Source organism: Myotis yumanensis, unplaced genomic scaffold (genome assembly GCF_028538775.1).
Source record: "Myotis yumanensis isolate MYYU_CA2020_CCGP unplaced genomic scaffold, mMyoYum1.0.hap1 SCAF_5, whole genome shotgun sequence".
NCBI lineage: Eukaryota > Metazoa > Chordata > Mammalia > Chiroptera > Vespertilionidae > Myotis > Myotis yumanensis.
Window position 1 is genome coordinate 70,619,581 of NW_027223756.1, and position 21,775 is coordinate 70,641,355.

Sequence of the window (21,775 nt, forward strand, 5' to 3'; positions counted from 1 at the left end):
TATTTTAAAACTTGGCTTTACTGCTCTAATAATATAACTCTAAACGTAATCTCTCTAAACCTTGAAACTTTGGCCATAGAACAGGAACCATGATAGTATCTACCTCATTCAGTTGTAAGACAATATTTAGAGCAGTAGTAAATTTTTATAAAATCGTAGTTGTCTTTTCTTGTAGCTGAAAGCTATCAAAAAAATAAAGGATCTATTCATTAATATGCTTGAATGAAATGTTAGCTTTTAAAAACATATTGACATCATCAGAAAAAAAGTTGAATAAGGTGTGTGAACATTCATGCTTTTACATTTATTTAGTAGTATAAAGAAGAATGTGTGGTTCTATAATCCATTTCTGAAAGAATGCCATTGAATTTCATATTACAAAGTTTTTTCCTGAAAAGAGAGAATATGATGAAGAGTAATCATAATTGTAAAATTTCACTTATTAAATATTTAGCTTTTTTCAAATACTATTTTTCTCATCAGGTTTTGATTACAATAATAAGGGAACACTTACTCAAAAGCCATTCTTGCCACATGTACTAGTATACCTTCATGCTGAGATACTGAATCTTTACCACATTTTTTTTTTCTCTTAAACGGAGTTTATACCAAGTAGAAAATTAAATGGCTTACTGCTGATTTTATTTATTTACCTATTCTATGCACTGTTCCAGAAAGGACATAAGACATTCATTATTGAGTTACTCCAATTTTAATACCAGTCACTTCAGTGAAGGAAGAAAGCTGAATCATGGTATACTGATAAGAAATTTGATTTTTAAAAACAATTCCACTTCATGCATTTTTGTAAGAGGCAATAGTATTTGAAAACAGGTTTTAACTTATGTTTGTGCAAATTTAAGGGGAACTGAATTCTGAGTACCTCAAAATTGTTTGGTCCAGCACAGTAACACTTATTGAATATTGAATAGATGCCTGATACTGTCCTGGGAGTGGTCTTCATAAACAGATTAGGGACCTCCAAGGATCTATTTCCATTACATAATGTAAATTTTATTCACAAAATATCTAAGTTTACTACAGGTAATGTGCTTCTTGAACTTTCCTTCCACAATACTTTGTATCGCATCCTATACCTCTCCTCTGTAGCAGGCTTCACATTTATAAAAATTTTGTATATAATTATTACACTTTTGTTATACAATTTCCAAGAGGCAATCCATCTTATTCATTACTATGTGCCCAAATCTTAATAATAGCTGACCCTTAGCAAGCATTTAATCAATTTTTGTTGCACGAAGAACTTTCTGAAATCATCACTAATGGCCACTAGTCAATGCATACCTCCTAAGATATGAGGGCATAGTCCAAAACTGTCTCTGACAATTGGAAAGTATTTTTGAAGGCATCTGTTTTATTTCCTTTTAAAACTCATTTGACTTTTTAATTCTCATCCATTATGTATGATTTTTTAATATGAGCTGTTTTCAGGAAAAATTGATACATTGGGCATATGCATCATAGTTTTAAGAATACAGCTGTTGTGTGTGAGTGTGTATAGTGTATGGGCTTTGGAATTAGGGACTTGTTCAAATTCTTGCCTTGATTTTTAGCAAATATCTTATACTTAAGTCAGCATTTGAAAAATAGGTTTAAGAATGCTTACCTTGAAGGTTTTTGTTGTGGCTGTTTTTAAGAGAATAAAATGAAATTGTACTTAAAATAGTTGGCCTGCATAATATATACTCAAGTATTGGCTTCCTTTCCCCCTCTTCCTAGAAAACTTCTGGTTTCCCTTTTAAGAATCTCAACTTATATATGATTCTTTCCATTAAGATATATTAATGGTCAATAACTGTCAACTAAGAACAGAAAGATCTCATTCTTTGAGCCAGCATTGTGTCTGTTCATCTGCAGAACAAAATTCTTTTATTGAACATAGTTAACACCTCATAGATGAAAAGTTTCTAGCCAATATTTTTAACCAGTGCCAACAAAGTCCACAGAGAAACATTAAATTGAATTAATTTTTATTACTACTTATTTGACACAAGTTTACTTGTCTTAGATAAGAGAGAATTTATAAAATCTGTGCTTTATTGCATGGATAGAAAGTAGAAATGCAGTTTCTTGGAAATTAGCGATGGTGCTCTCCGGAATACTTGAAGATTCTCAGTGACTGTTGCAAGGAATCACAAAGGAGATCTTTGGTCCAAAGAAGACATCTCTGGAAGAAAAAAAAAAGTTAAATCTAGCTATAAGCTAAGGTATATATTAGTTTTCTGGGTTAAAAATGAAGAGTGATTTGCAGGATTTCAGATATGATTATTCGTTTTAGGTGAATAAAGTAGAAAAAGAATGAGTGGGAGGACTTGCCACAGGAGTAACAAAGACCAAGAAGGTAATTAATTCTTTTACTTTCCCTCCATTTTCCATTGATAATATGCTATCATTTCTTTACAAAAAAAAAAAAAAAAAGAAAGATTAGGTGATTTCAAAACCTTATAATCATGCCAAAAACATTCATTTCTCTGCTATGAGTGGGATGGACCATGAACTTTAAATCTACAGGTAAAACACATTCAAATTTTCCAAGAAAGTCAATAAATAAATTTCTAGCTATTATAGAGAAAGGAGAAGTGTTAAGCTACTCTACTCTTGTTGGGAAGATCATATAAGCTAATGTATAAAAATGCATGGAATAATATAAAATTGTATATAAGTGTAAGGTAGTATGATCACGGTTTATTAGAAATATACTTAGTATATAATGTACAATATGATAACTATTGTTAGCACTGCTGTAGAGTATATTTGAAATTTGCTAAGAGAGTACATCTGAAAGTTTTCATTACAAGGAAAAATAAATTTGGGGTGTAACTATATGAGGTGATAGATGTTAACTATAACTAAATTATTATGGTAGTCATTTTTTAATATGTATTGGTTGACTCATTTGCCATATACCTTAAACTTAAAAAGTGCTGTATGTCAATTATATCTCAATAAAAAGTGAAAAAAATAGGATGACAAATTAAACTGTGATTACAGGGTGGGAAAAAGGAAATATACTTAGCAAGGTAAATTTGTTGCCACTAAGAAAAGGATAATCCAGTATCAGATAGAAATTACTTTTGTATATCTATACTTCTATTCTTATCCATTAACACAAAATTATATCATGAAATAAATACAAACACATTTCTGTAAATTGGATTCAAGTCTTACAATTACAAAAAAAGCAAAGATAGTATTTTAATATTACCGGTAGATGATATTTCATTTACATGGTCTGGGAAAAATTAAATCATTTTGTGGAATCAGTTAACTCAAGTCCTTGATATCATCATTTATTACAGTGATAATTGTACATCAGAATTACCCAGGAAGCGTGTTAAACCGTAATTGCCATGCCTCACCTCCAGTGTTCCTGATATAGTAGGTCTGATCTGGGGCCCAAGAATGTTTATGCACTTTTTTTTTTTTTAACGAATGTTCCTTTCTTTTCTTTTTTTTAGTGCATTTTTATTGATTTCAGATAGGAAGGGAGAGGGAGAAAAGGATAGAAACATCACTGATGAGAGAAAATCATTGATTGGCTGCCTCCTGCATACTCCCTACTGGGGATTTAGCCTGCAACCTGGGCTCATGCCCTGACTGGGAATCAAACCATGACCTCCTGGTTCATAAGTTGATGCTCAACCACTGGGCCACACCAGCCAGGCTGGATATGCACTTTGAACAAGAACACAGGTGATATTGAAGCTGCTGTTCTGAGAACCACACATTAAGAACCAACTGGCTTGGTAGAAAAAAATGAAAAATATCTGGTCCAAATCAGAAGACCTGAGTCCTAGTGCCAGTGCTGATATTAACTAGTCACATAGGCTGGTGCTGGTCATTTTATCTCGCTGTACCTTTTCCTTGGTCAGATGGTTATATCTGCCTCTTCTGCCTTACAGGTTTCTTGGAAAAATGAAAATATGATGACATGCTACAAGTAATTTGAAAAAGCCAATTTATGTATGAAATAGCCAAGATCATAGTGTTTGAAAGATTTCTCAGTAAGCAAGGGTTTAAAATCAAGAGTTGGAAATATTTATTGACTTATCTACTATTACATTATACTTAAAATACATCTGCTTTCCAAGTCAGCGGGAAACTTTATTTAGTTTATTTCTGGTTAACTCATACACAGAGCTGGAAATTTTTTCTTTGACCATTACCAAACTTTTCCATGCAGTTAATTACTTGATCCTGTTTGCTGACATCTTTTTTTTTTTTTTTTCTCTGGAAATACACAGACATTTTTAATGGAAGCAAAATGGGGCAACTGAGTCACAGACAACAGGGATTGAGCTCAGGCGAGGCAGGGCCACTGCAGTGCCTGGGTCATGGAAGCCACAGCAGCCTGGCGGCACAGAGGTGGGGGGGAGGAGCCTGGCTGTGGGGGGCCTGCGAGAAGCCCAGGCTGCCAGTTTCATCCTTGGGGAGGAGGGGAGGCTCTGGCCCAGCTGGATCTGCGAAAACCTCAAGGATGGGCACCTGGCGGCTCCGAGTGGCTCCTCAGCTTAATTACTTAATCACACCCCGCGAGTAATCAATCAACCCACGAGTATTTAACCATAGCACCCACAGTGAGCCTGCGAGCTGAGTGGTGGGCCGGGTGGGAGCTGAGAGGTGGGCCGGGTGGGGTGGGAGCTTTTTATCTAAAGCCTTTTATTAGTTTTCAAATTGGTTTAAAATATCAACCTTGAAGCTGACCACTGCTGCTGGTAGATTTTTTTATGGTAAAAATCTGATAGGGGATTTAGATTTTAATAGATTGGAGTGTTATTAATTTTCTGGATTTCATTTAGTTCTATTAAAATCTGCCAAGTTCTGTTTCTTAAATGAAAACATTTAGTTCTATACACAATGGTGATGATTCTAGCAAATAGCTGAGATTTGAACAGGATTTTACTAAAAAGGGTGATTATTTTCAGCAAATTCATTATAAAGGTGTCAAAAAGGAATCGTCATCCATACGTTTCATAGCAATATATTTTGTGATTACATTTCCTTACTTTGGGCAGCAGAGCAATTCGCTGAAGTTGCAGTAACAGATCATCTCACATCCCTTTCCATCCCAGAAATGATCCTGGACGTTAACATCAATCTTTGTCAGGTCCGCTACCCCTTCCGGAAGGCTGTGACAGTTGCGATCTTTTAGAATCTTTCTGTAGCAAGAGAGGCGATTGGCAGGCATGGTGTGGACTCCTAGCAGCAAAGTTAGCCCAATGGTGACAAGTACTATCAATTTCATTTTGGCTTTTGCCCCTGAGATAGAAGAAAAACCAGAATTTGTTAGTGTTAGTTTGCTTTTAAAGATGGAATTTGTCTGAACGTAAACTTCTTAGCATTCTCATACACTCCTGGGTAGAAACAGTTGATCTTTTCTCCTCTCTGTGGCCCTCAAAGTGTAGTTTAAAGACCATCTACAATAAAAATCACTTAGAATATTTGTTAAGAATTAAATGCCTCAGTTCCACAAAGAAATACTGATTAAGAAATGCTGGATGAGGGGAAGAGGTGGTGGTAAGACCCAAAATTTGCATTTTAAGTACTCCAAGTAATTTTTTTTATATTCAGTAGAGAAAAATTGCTTTTAAAATATTTCTATTAATTTCAGAGAGGAAAGGAGAGGGAAAGAGAGAGATATAGACATCAATGATCAGAAAGAATCATTGATTGACTGCCTCCTGCATGCCCCTGACTGGAATCGAGGGTCCTGACCAGGAATCGAGCTGTGACCTCCTGGTTCATAGGTTGACTCAACCATTGAGCCACACTGACCAGGCAGAAAAATTTCTTTTTAATGTGATAAAACTGACAATTTTCTAGGATGGAAAGCTTTACTAGGTCAATCTATTTTTTATCACTACATACCCAATGGCTAATACAATGCTTGGCCCATTTTTCTAGTGCTTCTCTGAAAACACACTTTTTTGTTGTTGTTGTTAATCCTCACCTGAGGATATTTTCCCATTAATTTTTAGAGAGAGTGGAAGGGAGGGGGAGAGACACACAGAGAGAAACATCAATGTGAGAGAAACACATCAATTGGTTGCCTCCCTCACGCACCCCAACCCTACCGGGGATTGAGCCTGCAACCAAGGTATATGCCCTTGACCAGAATCAAACCCGGGATCCTTCAGTCCATAGTCTAATGCTCTATCCACTGAGCCAAACTGGCTAGGGCTGAAACATATTTTTAATCTTGAGCAAGAGCCTATAGAAGTTTCATGTTATCTAAAAGACTGTGAACTTCTTAGGACTAATCCTCTGGTCTTCCTTCCACTTCTCCTCCACACAAATCATTCATTATTGCAGTTAGTAGGCAGTCGGACCTGACACCTCTTCAATCCTACACATGTGTCTTTGCATTGTTGCCCCCTCTAACTTCTTCCCTTTACATTAATTTCTGATCAAACCATCCATTAAGGACAAACCTCAAACTCATCTTTCCTAAGAAACCTTTCTGATACAGCCCATATCATTCTAACAGTTCCCTTGCTCTCTATTTCCATAGCTCTATATGTATATAATCTGTACTACAAGAACTGTGAATTTGACTAAATAATGCCTTGTCATCGTCAGCATTTTTCATAAGCCAGTGAACCATATAGACTAGAGTATGGGAGTAGGAAATTCACAGAAAGCCATTTGACCACTTACTGAATTGGTCATTTTATGGATTTACCTAGAACCAGGAAGGAAGATTTGGAAAGATCATAAAGGGCCTTATAGGACATGATAAGATCTTTAGATTTTATTGATTTTACAGGACTGCGGAGATCAGGCTGAAACTGGCTCTCCGACAACCCCCAAGGGATCCCGAATTGTGAGAGGGTGCAGGCCAGGCCGAGGGACCCCACCGGTGCACGATGGGGGCCGGGGAGGGATCATGGAGGGCTCCAGGGCATGTCTGACCCGCCTCGCCCAGTCCTGATCAGCTGGACCCCAGCAGCAAGCTAACCTACCAGTCAAAGCGTCTGCTCCCTGGTGGGTCAGTGTGCATCACAGTGACTGGTCAAATGGTCAAATGGCCAGACACTTAGCATATTAGGCATATATATATAGATAGATTGAGAAACTATTGGAAGATTTTTATTGAATAGTAATATGATCTTATTTATGCCTTTGTTTTTAAAGTTTCTTTTAGCTCTTTGAAGGTGTGTTATGGTGGGACAAAATTGGAAGTAGAAGAAAAGAGGCAAAAGTAGATGAAGATATGACACAGGAGGGAAAGAATCAAGACTAACGCTTACATTTTTTACCCGAATGCTACTGACATTTATTGAGCTGAGAAAGAATTGAATGGAGTCAGTTTGGGGGGAATGCAAGAGTAAACTTTTGGGCAAGTTAAGTTTGAGATGTCTACTACACATCCAAGTAAAGATGTTGAGTAGGCAGCTGAATATGAGTCTGAAGGTCAGGGCTGGAAATACAAATTTGAGAGTCATCAGGATATTTATTGATAGCATTTATAGCTATGGGACTGGCAGGGTAATGAGTATAGATTCAGAAGAGAAGAGGCAAAGAACTGCCTAAGGGTGAGCCAACACTCAGAGGACTGGAAGAGAAGATGCCAGCATCATAAAGGCAAGGACTGTAACTTCTTTTTTTTTTTCCCCCTCTTCTCTCAGAGCGCCTGTTCAACGCTGGGCTCACAGTAAGTATTCAAAAAACATTCACTGGAGTGAAAAATAAATTGCAGGAAAAGTAAGTCTGTATGCTGCCATACCACACACCTCTTCTGACTGTTCATGCCAGAGCATAAAATAGTGTTTCTGTCACAGTCTCAGTCACATACTAAGATGGAAAGTTCCACATCTGGCAAACACTTATTGGTAGTTTTTTTTTTAACACTTTAGAAATTACATGTTTGAACTGACATCTTCTCTTCTTCTTTTACTTAAGTGCCAATAAATAGCTTTAACTCTTATTTAGTCAGTGGAACAATGTCTGAATGTTCCTGTGATACATTGGTTGGTTTTTTTCATTAGAAGACACCAACCTTAGTCCTTGGCAATCCATCAAGACCATATATTTTCAAGTTCCAACAAGATGAAATGACTTTGGCAAATTTGAAGCAAACTGCTCTATTTTTTTTCTCTTTCAGTTGAAGTACATGCACATAAAATTCCTACTGGAGTACATCCAAATTATAAAAGAAAACAAAGCTAAAAGCTGAATATCTGAAGGAATAAGCAAGAGACCCTCAATTAGTTATCTATTGGATTTTTGGACTGAATTTTATGTAATTAATATTGTTCCTTATGTATGATACCATTCATATCCCAATATGTAATAGATTGGCATGATATTAATGGGAATATATATGTCTTATATATTGCCATTGTTCCACTTGAGATATATATAGTTAATCCTCACCTGATGATATTTTTCCATTAGTTTTTTGTTGTTTTTGTGTGTGTGTTTTGAGACAGTGGAAGGGGACAAGGGAGCGAGAGAGAGAGAGAGAGAGAGAATGAATTAGTTGCCTCCTGCATGGGACCAGAGATTGAACCTGCAATCCAGCTACGTGCTCTTGATCAGGAATCCAACCCACAACCCTTCAGTGCACAGGCTGACACTCGAGAAACACTGGCCAGGGCTAATGGCATAATATTTAAAAGATATCAATGCAGAGCATACAGAATTAAAGGCAAAATGTTTTCAACTAAGCAATAAATCATTGCCACCACCATATAGGTAGGGAATGGCAAATCTTGATCGTGTAAAGGGTATTTGGCACTAGCAAGCTTTTTGAATGGTTGGAGTTAAATGGAGACTTAGAAAGAAAAATTATCCCATGTAATGGCCAAAACTAACATGGCTATGTACTGTAAGTGTTGAGACATTTATGGGGCAATGCTCATATAGGCAGCTGATGTCAGTTCTGGGAACTGCTATTTTAAAAAGTGGAATGCGACAGAGTTGATGAATTAGACAGAAAGGGCAGTCCGTTTTCAGATTTCTTTCAAAACACAGCAAAAGAGAAGCAAAAGCTGCTAAAGCAAATGAAAAGTACAGCCCAGAACCTGACATTTAAAATTATAGCTGGAAGAGATTAAAATTGCTGTCCAGTCTGTCATGTTTTCCATCATCTTTCTCGGAGGATGAAAATCACTGTTATTTGAAAAATTCGTTCTCTTTCTTATTAACTGTGATACAAGAGGTTTGTGTTAGAATGACTGAGTCCTCGAGTGAAACTTCTCCAAGGGTATGTTGAAGGAATCAAAGTGGTATTAGAAAGTGGAGAAGCCTTTCAAACATCATTAAAACAGACATGATCAGCCCAAATACCCAAAAGACATTCATCAGTGGACAAACGAAGTCCATATCCTCCCTGAAGGTGACCTGCCTTCAGGATGCTGAGAGAATGCTGGAAGACGATATTACTGTTCAGCCTTGCATCATTCTAAATGTTCTCCTGGCCACAGTAGATCATCAGCATGGAGAAAAGGACCAGCATTTGGGAGAGCTTTTCATAGACTGTATACCTAAGTTAAGGAATGTTAAAGGGAAATTTTTATAAGCCCTCAAAGGGAAGAAGGGTTCCCTTTATCTGAGCAGTACAGACACCTGGTTGTGTTTCATGATGGAGACACCAAGGATGAATGCAATGAATTCCCTCTTTGTTCACACATGTGTACCAGTCTCTTTTCAGGAATCAGGATTTTTAAAAAGCAAGAGACATTTGTTTTCTTAGACCTTGCAGTTCATATTGGGTAGGTAAAATATACAGATATAGTTACTGCATTTAAAAAAGTATATCCTTCATCATCCTCACATAGTTCTGAGACGTGGAATAAGGTCCTGTTGTGTGGACCAAATTCAGAGTGGACATGTATATTCATAAGAAATAACATAGAGGAAGCTGCCTCTTCCAACCCTCATGATTAAGTGACTTTCCCAGTATCTATTCTCTTAACCTGACTTGTTTTCCCTTTATACTAAGAAGCATTTATTTTTCAAAGTACGTATATCATCTCTTTCAAGGGTCTCTTTCTGCCTGTCTACCTTTCTCTTCGAATAAATACATCTCTGCTCTAATCTATAGCACTAGTGTGGAGTAGAATAAATGACATAAAATGGTTTTTAGGCAAAAAAAAAAGTTACATACCCTTTTCTTCTTTCCTTTTGGTCTTCTTGTCAGAGGACTCTTTTAAAATGCTCCAACTCGCTGGGTGAGTTTGGGCAGAAGGAGAAGAGAGGAGGTGCTGGAAGGAGGTGCTTCACAAATGAACCTTTGTCTGCCTTGTCTCCCGCCTGGGATTGACAGACTCGGGGCTCCAGCCAAGGCTATTGGGGAGGGGAGTGGAAGACTGGGCTGCAGGAACGGCCTCCCTTGGGTTCTTACACACCAGGCTAAGATGAACTAAACAGCTCCTTTACAGAGGGAAATAACGAGTCTATACAAGAACCTCAGGGAGGCAGACTTGGAGCAATAAAATATTAAACCCGAGGGATTTATAAAGAACACAGAGAGGGATTTTTTTTTTACCTGAAGAAAAGTGTGTGTACACAGGCACATATGTGTGTGTGAGACGCAGACAGAGAGACACTGAGACAGGGAGACAGGGACAGAGAGCTAGGGAGAGAGGGGAGGAGGGGGAGAAGGAGATGGAGAAATGACTAATATGATTTAGGAAAACAGCTGAGCACCTCTTCCTCTTCCCTGGTTTCTTTGTGTTTTGTCACCAAGTTTTCTTCACCATCTAGATCCCTTGTTCTAACATTTTGGTTGAAAGTATGTTCCAAATCTCATTACCAGCCAATGGAAAGCAAAAAGTACACTGACTAACAAAGAAATCTATTCTGTGTCTCAGAAATAAAGGCACAAAAGGAATTTCACTCTGTGTTGAGCAAAGTGTACTGGACTTGTAGCATCTGTTAACTATCCTTCAGTTGCTGGGTTTTTTAAAAATTCAATTTGGAATAGTGTTGCTGGAGTTGGAAATATTATAATAGAACAGGGATTATCTAGACAGAAAATGGAGAAAAGGTCATTCTAGGTTGTGCTAACAAAAGCATGAAGGTGAAGGATTGGGTAACAAGTTTGGGGATCACAGGTAGTTTTGTGTCCTGGAACTAGCGATGGGGGAAGATAAGATTAGAGGGATAGAGAGAGACAAGTTGATGAAGTACCTCATTCACTGTGCTAAAAGTTTTGGATTTTATCCTAAAGGTAAATGGAAAGATGATGAAACATATTTAAAAGGTCGAACCCCTGACTGCAGAATGAAAGAATTATGGTGTGGGAGGAAAGAGACTAGAAACGGGAGAAGAGGAGCTCCTGAGGTAACACAGGAGAGAAGAGAGGAAGCACCACTGAAAAGACCAATTGGGTTTTCATGTTCAGGGCAAAGGTAGCTGAGAGAAGGATAGGAGACTTCATTAAATTTCAAAAGTTTGGACCCTTGGGTGAACAATGCTGTTCTTCATCTTTGAGGAAAAAAATGCAAAAAGAGCAGTTTGGGATGGAGCAGGTGTGGGAGAGAGAAATGAGTTAGTGAATGAATGTTGGATTTATAGAGCCTTAGATGGAATTGGGAAGGTTTAGTAGGCAGTTTGTTAAATGTGCATGGAGCACAGAAAGAAAGTATGGGCTAGAATGTTAGAATTAACTGGTCAACTAAATAACTAATCGAGTTATGCAATTAACACCCTTAGGTCTGAGGGCCGACACGCTAACCACTGAGCAACCGACCAGGGCTGGGTTCATTTTTATATTCAGCAATATTCAAATCGATACAATAATATACCTGGCATTCTGTTTCTTGCATGCCTGCTTCATGTGGTACCCTAGACCTCTTTAGTAACTACCTACTGCCTCTGGATCATGTTGTTCCTAGTCACTTAGAAAAAAATTGCCCCTAAAAAGCACATTTGGATCTTGGTTTCCTAGTCCCTGCTGCCTGTCAAACATTTACTTATTGCTAATTGGGCTTCCCATCATTTCAAGGGAGAATTGTTGAACATTATTAAATTTTTTAAAATATATTTGTATTAATTTCAGAGAGGAAGGGAGAGGGAGACAGAGATAGAAACATCAATGATGAGAGAGAATCATTGATCAGCTGCCTTCTGCACGTCCCCTCCTGGGGATTGAGCCTGAAACCCAGGCATGTGTCCTTGACCAGAATTGAACCCGGGACCCTTCAGTCTGCAGGCCGACGCTCTATCCACTGAGCCAAACCAGCTAGGGCAACATTATTAAATTTTCAAATGCCTGCTGCTGCCCGGCTGGTGTGGCTCAGTTGGTTGAGCATAATCCCATGCACCAAGAGGTCATAGGTTCAATTCCTATCAGGGCACATGCCTGGGTTGCAGGCTCGATCCCCAGTAGATATTTCTCTCCCTTCAGTGTTTTATCTCTCTCTCCCTCTCCCTTCCTTTCTCTCTAATCAACCAAAGGACTTGTGTGCATGCATATAAGCCTAACCAATGGACACAGACACCAGGGGGGTGAGGACATGAGTGGGTGGGTGGGGGCACAATAAGGAATAAGGTCACATATGTAATACCTTAATCAATAAACAAAAAAATTTTTCTAATGGTTAACAAAATAAAAATCAATGAAAACATTTAAAAAAATGTTTTAAGTGCCTGCTGCTAGTCATCCTGATGTCTATTACATGCAGCTGCCCATTTGAGAAGCAATTGATTGCAAACCAAGACCTGCGATTGCAGAGGCTGCCCTGTGACTTTCAACTTAGGGCTCCAATTTGCAACCACTGTTTGTTTTCTTGTATGTAGAAACTTCAGCATTTTTCTTTTGTTTTCTCTCCTGATTGCCTATTACTCAGACCTTTTGTTGAACCCTGATTTATGTTGCTCTGGAGACCATCTGTCTCTTTGAGATAGCCTCCCAAAGTAAACCTTTTATATGAGATAGGGAAGGCCATCCAGACATACTGTCCAGATTTCTAGAAAACATGTCCTGCTATATTTTTATTCGACAGTCTCTCTCTCTCTCTCTGTGTGCATGTTTTATTTATATAAGTATATTTTATCAAATCAAGTCTAATCAGGTTTGTTACAAATGGGAAATCCCCACAAATTGGTGACAGAGCTTAAGCGATTTGATCTAGAACTTAAGCAATTATGTTAAAAGTACTGGTATTAAAAAAATAGAAGTGCGTGTATTACATTCGAAAAGCGAGCTGATTAGCATTTCTTGAAAAGCAAACAAACAATAACAACATTAAAATCCTCCTAATTAGATGAAGTCTCAAAAGATATTTTGCATCTAAATAATTGTAGACATCCAACACCTTAAGCTTGTGAAAAAAAAAAAAATGGGAACACATAAATTCTTCCTCTGATTTCCACCTGGGAGCTCATGCATATGACCTGATTTAGAATCTGCGGCTCCTGTGTTCCGTAATTGACCCCTTTCTCTCATTTCCCTCAGGCTTCAATCCTGCAGGAGTCGCCGAGAGTGGCAGTGCCCGGAGAAGCAGCAGCAGGTTTCAACCTTCAGGGTTCTTCCCCGGAGAGAGGTAGGACCCGTTTTATGGGAGTATCCTTGACAAAAGGAGTTTCGAATAATAAGGCTAATGGAAACTTAATTCACAGCATGTTTGTTGGAATAATAATGAGCTACAAACGAAATTACCTTTTAAAATTCCTTTAAAGTAAGTTAAAAAGAAACAATTAACCTGTTTTAGTCACTTAATTATTTTTGAACTCAGTAAAAGAGTATTCTTTTTTATTAAAACTATTTAAAGTTTTCCTTAAGATTTTCTCTGAACTTTGGAACATTTGTGCTGAGAATGCGTTTTGCAACTGGGTGGAACAAGATAATCTCTGCTACCCAAATTTAGCTTTCTGCCCCCTAAGTGAAACTGAAGGAAAACGACTCCATTGAGGAGTCTCAAGTGAGGCCCTTGGGGAAAGAGCTGAATCCCCCAGGAGCTGTTGTGTCAGATGTTGAGCTGATGTCATGACAACTACTGGATGAGAACTATCTTCCAGAGGCATTCATAGTGGAATGCAGTTTTGAAGGTCTGATGTACTTGGGAACTGCTGGGTTTCAGACAGGCAGCCGTGGCTATAATGATGATTAGAGGGGGCGTCTTCTTGCTCAGAAACTGTTAGTCAGAACAGTAAACACAAGACCTCTTTTACCTGAGCATAGAGAGTGTGATGTCCACTGGGAGTGCTGGGCTTTTTCACAGCGTTTCTACATAGAGGTTGTGAGCACCCTGAAGAATATGATCTTTAAATACAATAGAAATAAAGCCAGTAAAATGAACCTCAGGAGTGGAATGCATTAAGAAGGACAGAAACTTGAATATAACCCCTTTAGTTTCCTGGAAATTTAAAAGGGACATTGGACTAACAGTAAATGGAATCATAGCCCAGATCCCAACAATAATTTTGTGGTTTGTTGGAAAGGACCAACTTATCAAACCCAGAAAGATCAAAAGAGCTATTAAGTGTGCCAGCATGTGATCGTTTGCAGATCCCGAGTTCTTGTCCTAAGCTTCCCAAAGTTTTTTCACAGGTACAAGCATCTGGTTGGTTGGTAATGATAACAATAACAGTATTGATACAACTAATAATAATGTCATTGCCAAGTGTGCTAAACACTTTAGAAGTGTTGGCTTATTTAATGCAAACAACATTGTTTTATGAGGTAATTTTTCAAAGTCTTCCTTGGACACATAAACTTGAATCAGCTAAAGGGAGTTTTCTACAAAGTCAGATGTGGAAAATTGCCAAAATGTCAGTCATTTGAGTAGAATTTCTAAGTGATTATTATTCTAGAAGTAAAATCGTAGTGCCAGACATTCAGTAAATACTTATTAAATGAATGAATGAGTCAATAAATAAGTGAGCAATGGATGAAATACTTGCATAGAGATTAGGTTTGCGGGAATTATTCACCTTTCAGTAGTTACTTATTGAGGGTCTACTGCAGCCGTGGGCAAACTACGGCCCGTTTGAAATGAATAAAACTAAAAAAAAAAAAAAGACCGTACCCTTTTATGTAATGATATTTACTTTGACTTTATATTAGTTCACACAAACACTCCATCCATGCTTTTGTTCCGGCCCTCCAGTCCAGTTTAAGAACCCATTGTGGCCCTCGAGTCAAAAAGTTTGCCCACCCCTGGTACTGTGTACTATGATTGATGTGTAGTGTCACTAAGGATGTAGTTCAGCAAGTAGACACCACTGTTTTCTCTAGGCCATCTCTGAAGTGCAGGCTATTAAATCCTTCTATAAATCCCCAGTCTTCTCTCTTGTTAGGAAAGGGCTTAATTGATGATTTTTATAGTCCCTTCCATTTTCAACTTTCTAAGAGTGTATGATTCTCAATATCATTTTTAAATAGAGTTTAAAATTTTAGAATAGTTTTAGAACTATGGGGAAAAATTGCTAACAGTACAAGCAGTTGATTTTTATTAGTATCTTACATTAATGTGGTACATTTGTTATAATTAATGAATCAATATTGATACATTATTAACTAAAGTCCATGATTTATTAATTTTCTTAGTTTTTATTAAGAATTGAGTTGTCACCCTAGCTAGTTTGGCTCAGTGGATAGAGCATCGGCCTGTGGACTGAAGGGTCCCAGGTTCGATTCTGGCCAAGGGCATGTACCTTGGTTGTGGGCACATCCCCAGTGGGGTGTGTGCAGGAGGCAGCTGGTCGATGTTTCTCTCTCATTGATGTTTCTAACTCTCTATCCCTCTCCCTTCCTCTCTGTAAAAAATCAATAAAATACATTTAAAAAAAAAGAATTGAGTTGTCCTCGCCTGGCCAGCGTGGCTCAGTGGTTGAGCATTGACCTATGAACTAGGACAGCCGTGGGCAAACTACGACCCGTGGGCCGGATCTGGCCCGTTTGAAATGAATAAAACTAAAAAAAAAAAAAAAAGACCGTACCCTTTTATGTAATGATGTTTACTTTGAATTTATATTAGTTCACACAAACACTCCATCCATGCTTTTGTTCCGGCCCTCCGGTCCAGTTTAAGAACCCATTGTGGCCCTCGAGTCAAAAAGTTTGCCCACCCCTGAACTAGGAGGTCACAGTTCAATTCCGGTCAAGGGCATATGCCCAGGTTGCGGGCTCAATCCCCAGTAGAGGGCGAGCAGGAGGCAGCTGATCAGTGATTCTCTCTCATCATTGATGTTTCTCTCTTTCCCTCTTCCTTCTTCCCTGAAATCAATAAAAAATATATATATATTTTTTAAAAAAAGAAATGAGTGTCCTTTTCTTTCTGTTCAAGGATTCCCTCCAGGACACCACCTTACATTTACTTGTTATGTCTTCTTAGGCTTCTATAGACTGTGACAGTTTCTTCTTACTCTTTCTTTGATTTTGATGACCTTAACAAGTTTTAAAGAGTGCTAGTTAGGTGTTTTATAGATGGTCCATCAATTGAAATTTGTCTAATATTTATCTTATTATTAAACTTGGATTATGTGTTTTTTGGGGGGAAATACCCCATAGTTAAAGTGCTATTTTCATCATAGCATATCAAGGGAGCACACAGTGAACATAACTTACCAATGACAAGGGGAACCTTGCTCACCTGGCTGAGGCAGTGTTTGGCAGGCTTCTCCACTAGAAAGTGGCTCTTCTTCTTTCCCTTTCTGACTGCACTTTGTGAAAAGAAGTCTTTGTGCCCCGCTCACACCTAAGGGGTGGAGGAAGGGTTATGGTCTACTCCTTGTGGGCAGACATCTTCATACATTTTTAAAAACTCTTCTGCATGTGAGATTTGTCTGTTTCCCCTGATTTATTTAGATCAGTATGAACACATGGATATTTATTTTATACTTTGGATTATAATTCAATATAATTTAAAAATTTTTTTATTGCTCAAATTGTTCCATCTTTAGCCCTTTCGGTTGTCACCTGTTTTTTTTTTAATTTTATTTTATTGTTGACTGTATTATAGGTGTCCCCTATTTCCTCCCTTTACCCTCCTCCTTCTATCCCCTGCTGCACCCCAGGCCTTCACTGCACTATTATCTGTGTGCATTGGTTATGCATTTATGTATATGAGTTCTTTGGTTAATCTCTTCCCATTTCCCTTCTGTTCCATGTCTCCATGCCTCCGGACCTATTTTGTTCATCAGTTTATTATGTTCATTCCATTCCATTTATAAAGTGAGATCATGTGATATTTGTCTTTCTCTGACTGGCTTATTTCACTCAGCATAATACTCTCCAGGTCCATCCATGCTATTGCGAAGGGTAAGAAATCCTTCTTTCATATAGCTGCATAGTATTCCATTGTGTAAATGTACCATGGCTTTTTTATCCACTTATCTACTGATGAGCACTCGGGCTGTGTCCAGATCTTAGCTATTGTAAATAATGCTGCTATGAACATAGGGGTGCATATATTCTTTCTGCTTGGTGTTTCGAGCTTCTTAGGATATATTCTTAAAAGTGGGATTGTGGGTCAAATGGTAGTTACATTTTAAATTTTTTCAGTAAATTCCATACTGTTTTCCATAGAGGCTGCACCAATCTGCATTCCCACCAGCAGTGTACTAATGTTCCCTATTCTCTACATCTTCTCCAGCACTGGTCCTTAGTTGATTTATTGATGGTAGCCATTCTGGTGTGAGGTGATACCTCGTTGTTGTTTTAATTTGCATCTCTCTGATGATTAGTGATATCTGATATCTCACAGATCTAGAACAAATATTCCAAAAATGTGTGTGGAACCAAAAAAAGATCCCAAATAGCAGCAACAATCTTCAGAAAGAAGAACAAAGTTGGAGGAATCACAATACCTGATATCAAACTATATTACAAAGTCATTATACTAGTAATCAAAATAGCCTGGTATTGACACTATACAGGCATATAGATCAATGGAACAGAACAGTGACCCCAGAAATTGACCCACATCATTATGGTCAATTAATATTTGACAAAGGAGGCAAGAGCATATACTGGAGTAAAGACAGTCTCTTCAATAAATGGTATTAAAAAACTGGACAGGTACATGCAAAAAAAAAGAAAAAAGGAAAAGAAAAGAAAAAAAAAGAAACAAAAGAAACTAAATCACCAACTTGCACCATACACAAGAATGAACTCAAGCCCTAGCTGGTTTGACTCAGTGTATAGGGCGTCAGCCTGCAGACTGAAGGGTCCCATGTTCGATTCTGGTCAAGGGCCAGGGTTGCAGGCTTGATTCTGAGTAGGGAGTATTCAGGGGGTAGCCGATCAATGATTCTTTCTCATCATTGATGTTTCTAGCTTTCTCTCCCTTCCTCTCTGAAATCAATAAAATACACATTTTTTTAAAAAAAGAATGAACTCAAAATGGATAAAGAACTTAAATATAAGTCACGAAACTGTAAAATTCTAGAAGAAAACATAGGCAGTGACATCTCACATAGCAGAATTTTCACCGATATATCTCCTAGGGCAAGAGAAACAAAGAAAAAATAAACAAATGGGACTACATCAAAATAAAAAGCTTCTGCACAGCAAAAGAAACCATCATCAAAATAAACAGGGAACCCACTATATGGAAGAATATATTTGCCAGGGACACATCTGATAAGGGATTAATTTCCAAAATACATAAAGAACTCATACAGCTCAACAAAAGGAAGACAAATAACCCAATTAAAAAAATGGGCACAGGAACGGAATAGGTACTTTTCCAAAGAGCACATACAGATGGCCAAGAGACATATGAAAAAAATGCTCAACATCTTTAGTCCTGTGTTCTTTTGACATGCACTCTCACCAGACATTTTGTTTTTTACCCCCCAAACACTTCCTTACTTTCTGGCACTACAGGATGCTCCAGGCTTATCTTGCACATTTCCTGTTCCAATCCTAGAATCATCCACTTCTCTAAGGAACCCTGGTGCCTGCAAAATTGCTCCTTTAATGAGGCACTAAGTGGGCTCATTGCTTCTGCTGTGTCCCAACTACTAGGCCCTCTCAGTTGACAGAGCAAGGAAAGATATATGTGTAAACTAATCTGTATATACGAACCCATATCTATCCCTATTTCTCTGTGTAACCGTTTATACCTATATCAAGCTAAACATGAGTTTATATTGTCTCCAGTGCTAATCCATCACTACATGAAATGTTCTAGCCTCCTCCCCTTTCTTATCTGTAACCTCCCACTCCAACAGTAAGAAGCCTGTCTCCCACCATCTGTCATTTAGTTGTTCAATTCCCATATACAAACACGGAGAGCAGTATCAGAATTGCTAACTCATATTCTGCAATAAATAATTTTACCGACCAGAGTACAGTGTTTATGTACAGTGTTTTCTGACTTCAGTTTTATAGACTCCATTTCCAAAGTTACTTATGTCAGCACCTTCCCCTCCACCACACTCTTCAGTGAGGTGGTTTCGTTCATTTGTAATAGATTGTTTTGTCACATTCTGCATTCATTCCTGTGATACCCAATCTCTTAAATATACTTTTATGCATTCAGGTTCAGCCTTTGTGCTGTGAAGGTATATGGGTTTCTGGCAAATGCATCCACCACGCAAGTATCCACCATGACATTATGATACATAATGGTCTCACTGCCTTAAAGATCTCCTGTGCTTTACCTACTCAGCCTTCCCCTTGTCTGAAACTCCTAGTAACCATTAATCCTTTTTACCATTCCTATCGTTTTACTTTTCCCAAACTGCCACATAATTGGAACCACACAGTATGTAGCTTGTATAGACTGGCAATATATATTTAGAGTTATCCATATGACCAGTTGGTGTGGCTCAGTAGTTGAGCATCGACCTATGAACCAAGAAGTCACAGTTTGATTCCTGGTGGGGCACATGTCTGAGTTGTGGGCTTGATCCCCAGAGGGGGGTGTGCAGGAGGCAGCTGATCAATGATTCTCTCTCATCATTGATGTTTCTATCTCTCTCTCCCTCTCCCTTCTTTTCTGAAATTATATATATACATATATATATATATATATATATATATATATATATATATATTTAAAATGAGTCATCCAGGTATTTTTTTATGGCTTGTTAATTTATTTGTTTTTATTACTGAATAATGATAATATAACACAGGTTTTTTATCTTTTCACCTGTTGAAGCACATCTTGGTGGCTTACAGTTGTAATTATGACTAAAGATTCTATAAACATTCGTGTGCAGGTTTTGTGTAGACATATGTTTTCAAATAAGTTGATCAGTATCTGTTTAACATTTAGTTTTCAGATTGATTACAATTGTTGATTTGTAATGATCTGGCTTTTATAGGCCTTCTCAAATATAGCTACTTAAAAATAATAAGCACTTTCAAGTGACAAATCTGTTCATAATCAGGCACCATTTTTTATAAAAGTATAAACAATGAATCTATAATATTTTATGCAATAAGGGAAATTTAAATATAGGGTACTTTAAAGAACATTTACATTTAATATTCTTTGAAATATGTGGTCTGGTGTCGCCATTTCCTTTACATCACAAACGGGGAAATTTGTAAGTATTAACTAAGCTACAAAATTGTTCCTTTATTGCTACCTCACTAATAGAATATGTTAAAAATTACACGTTTGAAAATCCAAATAAAAGCATCTGCAAGTTGAAGTAATAAATACAGCACAGTATCAGATAACTAAAACCAGCTCCCTTTATGTGTCTACATATCAGACAGAACACATGAAATGCCACAAAATAGTAAGAAATGAAAATACTTTCCCTGATATTTCATTTCTAAACATGCTGTGTTTTACATACAGTGTACTCCTATTAAAACACAACTTGTAGGGACAACCCCGGTGAGGTTGAAACGGCCCCGGTGTGGTAGGGACGACCCTGGTGAGGTTGAAACGGCCCCCGTGAGGTAGGGACGACCCCGGTCAGGTCGAAACGGCCCCGGTGTGGTAGGGACGACCCCGGTGAGGTTGAAACGGCCCCCGTGAGGTAGGGACGACCCTGGTCAGGTCGAAACGGCCCCGGTGTGGTAGGGACAACCCCGGTGAGGTTGAAACGGCCCCCGTGAGGTAGGGACGACCCTGGTCAGGTCGAAACGGCCCCGGTGTGGTAGGGACAACCCCGGTCAGGTTGAAACAGCCCCGGTGTGGTAGGGACAACCCCAGTGAGGTTGGAACGGCCCCCGTGAGGTAGGGACAACCCCGGTCAGGTCGAAACGGCCCCGGTGAGGTTGAAACAGCCCCCGTGAGGTAGGGACGACCCCAGTCAGGTCGAAACGGCCCCGGTGTGGTAGGGACAACCCCGGTCAGGTTGAAACAGCCCCGGTGTGGTAGGGACAACCCCGGTGAGGTTGAAACGGCCCCCGTGAGGTAGGGACGACCCCGGTGAGGTTGAAACGGCCCTCGTGAGGTAGGGACGACCCCGGTCAGTTCGAAATGGCCCCGGTGTGGTAGGGACAATCCCGGTCAGGTTGAAACGGCCCCGGTGTGGTAGGGACAACCCCGGTGAGGTTGAAACGGCCCCCGTGAGGTAGGGACGACCCCGGTGAGGTTGAAACGGCCCCCGTGAGGTAGGGACGACCCTGGTCAGGTCGAAACGGCCCCGGTGTGGTAGGGACAACCCCGGTGAGGTTGAAACGGCCCCCGTGAGGTAGGGACGACCCTGGTCAGGTCGAAACGGCCCCGGTGTGGTAGGGACAACCCCGGTCAGGTTGAAACAGCCCCGGTGTGGTAGGGACAACCCCGGTGAGGTTGAAACGGCCCCCGTGAGGTAGGGACGACCCCGGTGAGGTTGAAACGGCCCCCGTGAGGTAGGGACGACCCCGGTCAGGTCGAAACGGCCCCGG

General features: G+C 39.0%; 1 protein-coding gene across 1 annotated transcript; it reads right to left on the reverse strand.

Annotated features, from left to right (window-relative positions):
• Positions 1–1,829: 1,829 nt before the first annotated feature.
• On the reverse strand, positions 1,830–10,255 carry SCRG1 (stimulator of chondrogenesis 1). The gene is made up of 3 exons (XM_070417256.1): positions 10,133–10,255; positions 5,028–5,280; positions 1,830–2,188 (listed from the first exon to the last, which is right to left on the reverse strand). Exons 2-3 carry the CDS (start codon positions 5,264–5,266, stop codon positions 2,134–2,136), a joined length of 294 nt encoding a protein of 97 aa, XP_070273357.1. The 5' UTR covers positions 5,267–5,280; positions 10,133–10,255; the 3' UTR covers positions 1,830–2,133.
• Positions 10,256–21,775: the final 11,520 nt, after the last annotated feature.

Excerpts from the sequence above, each read along its gene's own strand:
- SCRG1 (XM_070417256.1), bottom strand. The coding sequence starts at position 5,266 with ATGAAATTGATAGTACTTGTCACCATTGGGCTAACTTTGCTGCTAGGA. Across the intron at positions 2,189-5,027 it reads GAATTGCTCTGCTGCCCAAA|AGATGTCTTCTTTGGACCAA; the intron begins GTAAGGAAATGT and ends TTTTTCTTCCAG.